The sequence below is a fragment of the Erinaceus europaeus genome, chromosome 4 (genome assembly GCF_950295315.1).
Source record: "Erinaceus europaeus chromosome 4, mEriEur2.1, whole genome shotgun sequence".
Lineage (NCBI taxonomy): Eukaryota > Metazoa > Chordata > Mammalia > Eulipotyphla > Erinaceidae > Erinaceus > Erinaceus europaeus.
Genome location: NC_080165.1, coordinates 103994448 through 104000447, shown reverse-complemented (window position 1 = coordinate 104000447; position 6000 = coordinate 103994448). Strand labels below are relative to the sequence as shown.

General features: G+C 55.5%; 1 protein-coding gene across 2 annotated transcripts in view; it reads left to right on the top strand.

The window, feature by feature from the left end:
* Positions 1-411: 411 nt before the first annotated feature.
* Positions 412-6000, top strand: part of PRMT8 (protein arginine methyltransferase 8) — a 90349-nt gene continuing 84760 nt past the window's right edge. For both annotated transcript variants that reach the window (XM_007526253.3, XM_060190265.1), the window contains exon 1: positions 412-756. In XM_007526253.3, the coding sequence (XP_007526315.1) occupies positions 682-756 (75 nt within the window). In that variant the 5' untranslated portion in view covers positions 412-681. The remainder of the gene's footprint in view (positions 757-6000) is intronic.

The window sequence follows — 6000 nt, the reverse complement described above, 5'->3', positions numbered from 1 at the left end:
CCGCCGAACCTCTAAGAGCAGCTCCTAGCCCAGAGCGCTCAGCCCCACACTTCGCCAGAGTTAAGGACCCTCCCCCACACAGGGCCCTTCCCCTTCCCCCATCCCCGGTACTTCTCTACCCCAGCAGCTGCAGCGCTCCTGAAACCCCTGAGTGGGGGCCGGGGTGCGGTTCAGGCTTTCAGGCGCGCCTCCCGGGAGGAGGCACCCAGGCCCAGGTCCCAGCACCTGCAGCTGTCTGGCCCCTACTGGTCTGACCTCAACCCCAACCAGGGAGGAGGAGGGCAGCTGGACCCCGCGCCCCAGGAGGTGGAGCCGGTTCCCCGCGCCGCCCACCCCCCCGCACCCAGCCAGCCCCCCTGCACCTCCCCGCCCCGCCCCGCCCGCTGCCGGCAGAAGTTGAGCGGAGTTGGCGGCTCCTAGAGCCCCGCTGCCGCCCGGAACCCTCGGGCAGCCTGTGCCCGCTCCACCGGCCGCGCTGCCCCGGGAGGGGGGAAGCCCCCGAGCCCATGCGGACGGCGGGGCGCCCCGCTCAGGGGGGGCTGCGGGAGAGGCTCGGCCGCGGCGCCCGGGGCGACTGACGCTCTCGGAGGGGCAGGCTCCCCTTCCCCCCCCACTCCTCGCTCTAAAAGCCGCCCGGCTCGCTCAGTCTCTGTCTCCAACTCCGAACCCTCGCCGGCGCCTATGGGCATGAAACACTCCTCCCGCTGCCTGCTCCTGCGGAGGAAGATGGCGGAGAACGCGGCCGACAGCGCCGAGGTGAGGGGGGCAAGGGCCGGGCACCCCCAGACCCCCGGGCCTCACCAGGCTCCGCGCCGCACCGCTGCGCTCAGCAAACTTTCCCCGCTGCCTCCCGCGGCTCCCTTGGCGGTGTGTGCGGGTGGTGGTGGGGGACAGTGCGCGCTCCGGCGCCCCTCTCCAGGGTGCTCCGGAGTCGCTGTCGCCCCAGTTCACCTTCTGCCCCCCCCCCCCCCCGACTCCCGACTCCCGAGCACAAGCGGCTTGCTGCTCGGCCTTCTGCTTCTGGTATCCCGGGGTGGGGAGGTTGGCACGGTGACCCCAGGGCCAGGGCTGCACCCTCTTAACCCCCTGCAGCGCTCAGACTCGGCTTGGCGGCGGCCTCGCTTTACCCTTCAAGCTCAGGCAGTCCCCGAGCCCGGGTGTCTGCAGAGACGTGGGGTGGGAGTGCGGGTGCTGGGGTGTTCCTCGGGCACCCCCATGTCCTGGCTCGGCTGGAGAGCCTTCAGCACCGGGGTGATTTTTGGGTACCCCACCACCCTTGGGTCCTCCCGTCCGGCTGGGGCTCGGTGTGCGTGTGTGTGAGGGAAGGGGGGGGAGTTTCAGTACCAGGGACAGCGCCTGCTTCTGCGGCAGCCGACTGGGCTGCTGGCGGTCCTCTGGGTGGCGGGACACCCGGCCTGGCTTTTATCCCCCAACCCCGGCACCCCTCCACCGCAGAGTCCTCCTGCCGGCACCCTGTCCCCGTCTGTCGCTGTGTCCCCACCGCGAGCGGCGCCCCGGGGCTCGGGGCACCTGTGGTCAGGGGGGATCCGAGCGGGCAGCCCCCTTACCTACCGGAACCCGGGGCGCCGCGGTGGGGGGGAGGGCGGGCGGAGTGGGGTGTGTGTGAGCTTCTCTGTACTCGGCGGCAGGAAAAAGACAAGAGAGCGAACTCGGGGAGCTATTAATAGCCGGTGTCTGGTGGGGTGCACATATGGCTCCCCATATGCAGCGTGGGGCGGGCAAGGAGGTGTGGCGGGGTTGGGTCACGGTCTTCCCCGCATGCAAATAAATAAATAAATAATAAAAAAGATGCAGAGACTCCGGGGGCTCTTAACTGCAGTGACCCCCCACCCCCACCCCCAGCGTAAGCAGGGCGCTTTGGAAATCATGCTTCTCCGGAGCCCGGGAACTGCCTTACACCTGCGACTGTGGGTTTGCAGAGCACACGCGGGGGCACCCCGAGCTGGAGCGCCTTCTTAACTTAGGGCACCGCCAGCAAGCCTGCGATCTCTTGTCCCCTAACCACCACTTCCGCCCCCCCCCCCTCCAGCGTGCAGAGGAGCGCGGCTGCGGCCTCCCAGTCCCCCTCCCCCCAGCGCCCACCCCTGGACGAGGCTGCTAAAAATAGCTCGGCGTCAAGGCTAACTTGTGCAAAGTGCAGGCACGCTGCTACATATTCCCTGCAGCCAGGTGGCTGGGGCGCTGCAAGCTGGAAGAAGGCCCCCCCCACCCCGCCACTCTACCCTACTACCACCTCCTCCCCAGCATCCATTCTACAAGGCAAAGTTGAACTTAGAGGGTGTGTGTCCAGCGCACCCTCTGGCCTCTTTTTGTAGTGTGCAGTGGCGAGCTCTCAGCTTGGCGGCTAGGGTTCCAGGCATCCGGGTCGGGCAATTTTCACTTGTTCCCCCTTCTCAGCTGTTGCCCTTGCCAGCTTTGCTCCAGCATCAATGAACTCAGAGGCCCTGCAGAAGCTGCCACTCTGGAGAGCAGGAAGTCCACCTAGCACCCAGCACCCATCTCCCAGCACCTGGAAGCCCTGGGGCCTGGGGCTGTTTTTAGTAGCCCCTGCCTGCTGCAGAGAGTGAAGAGCTTTGCCTTAGAGCTACCCCCACGGAGGTGGGCAGACTGTTTGGCAGTACCTTGGTTTTCCTCCGGGAACTAACTGACTGAGGGAATAGGTCTGGATTAGAGCAGTACTTCCTAAAGTGGGGACCCTGGACTGATGATGGGAAAGAGAGAGAGAGAGAGAGAGAGAGAGGGAGAAAACTGTGTGTGGGTGTGATGATGGAAGTTGCCTCCCTCCCAACTATAACCACCACAATCCTCACAAAATCTTTTTTAAATATTTTAATATTTATTTACTTCTTATTCTAGCGTTTGCCCTTCTTCCGTAGCCAGTCAACAGTGTCAGGTTGAGCCTGATGTAAAGTTTCGAGACCTCCTTTGAATCTGGAGAGGTGGCAGACATTGACTATGTGGGTCATAGTCTGTCTGTAGCCGCAGACAGACTATGACAGAACAGAGAGAAATTGAATGGGGAGGGGGAAGTAGAGGAGGAGAGACAGACAGACACCTGCAGCCCTACTTCACCACTCATGAACAAAATATATTTTTAAATATATTTTTTAAATTTAACAATTAATTAATTTATTGATAGAGAGAGAGAGAGGGAGAAAGAGAGGGACCTGCAGGTTTGCTTCACTGTTCCTAAAGCTTCCCTCCAGCAGGTGGGGACAGGATACTTGAGCATTACAGCAAGTGTGCTCAACCATGGTGCCACCACCTGGCCCCATATAAAGCCTTAAATTAAGATAATTCGGTAGTTTCTCTTTCTTCTTATTGTTTCTCAAGTCTCTATATTTCACATATGCGTGAAACCATCTGGTGGCTGTCTTTCACTTCCTTCCTTACTTTGCTAAGCATAAGCGCCTCCAGTTCCATCCATTTTATCCTGAAGGACACAACAACATCCTTTTAAATTGCAGATTAATATTCCATTGTGCATATGCCCCAAAATTTCTTCCCTCATCTGTTGATGGGCATTTAGGCAGTTTCTACTTTTTTGTTATTGTGAATAATGCAGCTGTGAACATAGAAGTGCCTCTGTCCCTTCTGATTGATATTTGCATGCCATTTGGGTATCTGCCTCAAAATGGTATTGCTGGATTACAAAACCTTTTTTTTTTTTTAATTTAATTTAATTTAATTTTTTTAATTTACACAGGGACTGTACCAGTTTGCATTCCCTTCAACAGTGTAACAGGGTTCCTTTCCCTACCTGTCCTGGCTTTTCATTGCCTGTTTTGTTGATGTAGGCCATTCTCATGGGTATGAGGTAGTATCCTGTTGTGATTGTAATTTGCATTTCTTTAATAACAAGTGGAGTATTTCTTCATATGTTTGTGGACCATATGTATCTTTTCTTCACAAGATCTCTTGAGTGGCTTTTACTCTTTTAAAAATACTTTATTTATTTACTGCATAGAGATATAGAGAAATTGAGAGGGAAGGGGAAATAAAGAGGGACAGGGACAGAGACACCTGCAGACCTGCTTCACTGTTTCTGAAATTTTCCCCCTGCTGGTGGGTACCAGAGGTTCTAACCTGGATCCTTGGTCATGATAACATGTGCTAGGTGTGTCACCACCTGGTCTGAGTGGCTTTCATCGTTAATTCAGCTTGTTAATTAGAAAAATCACATTACCAGATCCAAAGATCCAGAAATGAAGTGACCAAACCTCTGCCTTTAGTCTGCTGGGCAGTTTGGAAATCCCACTAATTCGGGACCACCTTCTCCTGCCATTTAAAAAAAAATTATCTTTATCTATTGGATACAGACATCCAGAAATCGAGGAGGAAAGGGGAGATAGAAAGGGAGAGAGACTGAGAGACACCTGCAGCTCTGCTTAACCACTTGTGAAACTTTCCTTCTGCAGTTGCAAACTGGGGACTTGAACCTGGGTCCTTGTGCACTATAAGGTGTGTGCTCAACTGGGTGTGCCACCACTTGCCCCCTTCTCCTGCCATTTGTTGGTGTGATTTGCAAGCCCTTTATCTTATTTCCTCTTCACAGTGATGCTGTGGGATTAGCCTGGGTCTCCTTTCATTTCTGACTTCCCTTCTCCCTATCTTAGAGTTCAGAATAGAGTACAGAAAGCCACCTGGTTGGTTCCATCAACCTTGGAATACAGAGGCCCCCGTGTCCCATCCATTCACTACCCTTTCCTTCCACTTCTATTTCTGAGAAGACTCCCCATGTGAATGGGAGTAAACAGGGAGGGAAGTACTTTCTTGGGGTAGGGGAGAGAAATGTGCTGTGAGGGCTGGCAAGGGTGATGGGAGGAGGTGCTCTTTCCCAAAGTAAAGACAGGAAAGATGCATCGATTGCTAGGCAGGAAGAAGAAAGTAAGGACCAACACTACCTACATCGTGAGCCAGGCCTGAGGAGACAAGAAGACCCAGAGTCTCCAGGGTTTGGTGGGCAAAGGTTGACACTGGGTGGGCCCTGAGTGTCCTCTTCAACCATTTTGACTTCATTCCTGTGTGTGTGTGTGTTCTAGATTAAGACAGAGGGGGGGGAAGGGGGAAGAGAGAAGAGAGAGAAGGAGGGAGGGAAGGAAGGAGAGGGAGAGAGAGAGAGAAAAAGGGAGAGGGAGAGGGAGAGGGAGAGAGAGAGGGAGAGAGAGGGGGAGGGAGAGAGAGGGGGAGGGAGAGAGAGAGGGAGAGGGAGAGGGGGAGGGAGAGAGAGGGGGAGGGAGAGAGAGAGGGAGAGGGAGAGGGGGAGGGAGAGAGAGAGAGGGAGAGGGAGAGAGAGGGAGAGAGAGAGAGAGAGAGAGAGAGAGAGAGAGAGAGAGAGACCACAGCACCTAAGCTTTCTTTAGTGACTTGGGGATCTGGCTTGAACCTGGATAGTGCAAAGCTGTACACTATCCAAGTGAGCTATTCACCAGCCATGCTCTTGAGTGCTAATTGGAGTTCTATCTTCCTGTAGCATGGGGAGGGGCAAGATAGTAGGGACCATTAGAACAGCTCCTGGCATGTGGTGGACATAGAGCAAGATCAGTTCCAGTAAGACTTTCTCCATCCTCCCTTATCCTGTCAGCCTCTTCTCCCCTGCTCCACACATGTACTCAAGCCTTTTGATGTAACCTTCTGACCAAAGACCCTAGTGCACTGTCATCACTGCCCTTACTAAGGCCTCTATAGACTGTTTATCTCCTTCATGAACCCAGTGCCATGAGCACTGCTTGATGGGCTTGCAGAAGTACCAATACCCTCCCACCATCAGGCATCTCCATTCACTGGTCCTGCTGGGTGAGCCAGAGCCCAGTTGCCTCAGTTGAATGGACAAGCCTCAGTCACCTGCCCCATACAATTCTCTACATAGACCACTGGCCTCATGTCTAGATGCTCTTGTTCATATTGCCTCTTTTTTCCAGGGCTACTCTTCTCTCTGGGAAAGTGGTCTTCCTCAATCTCCAGGGCCCAGCCACTCAA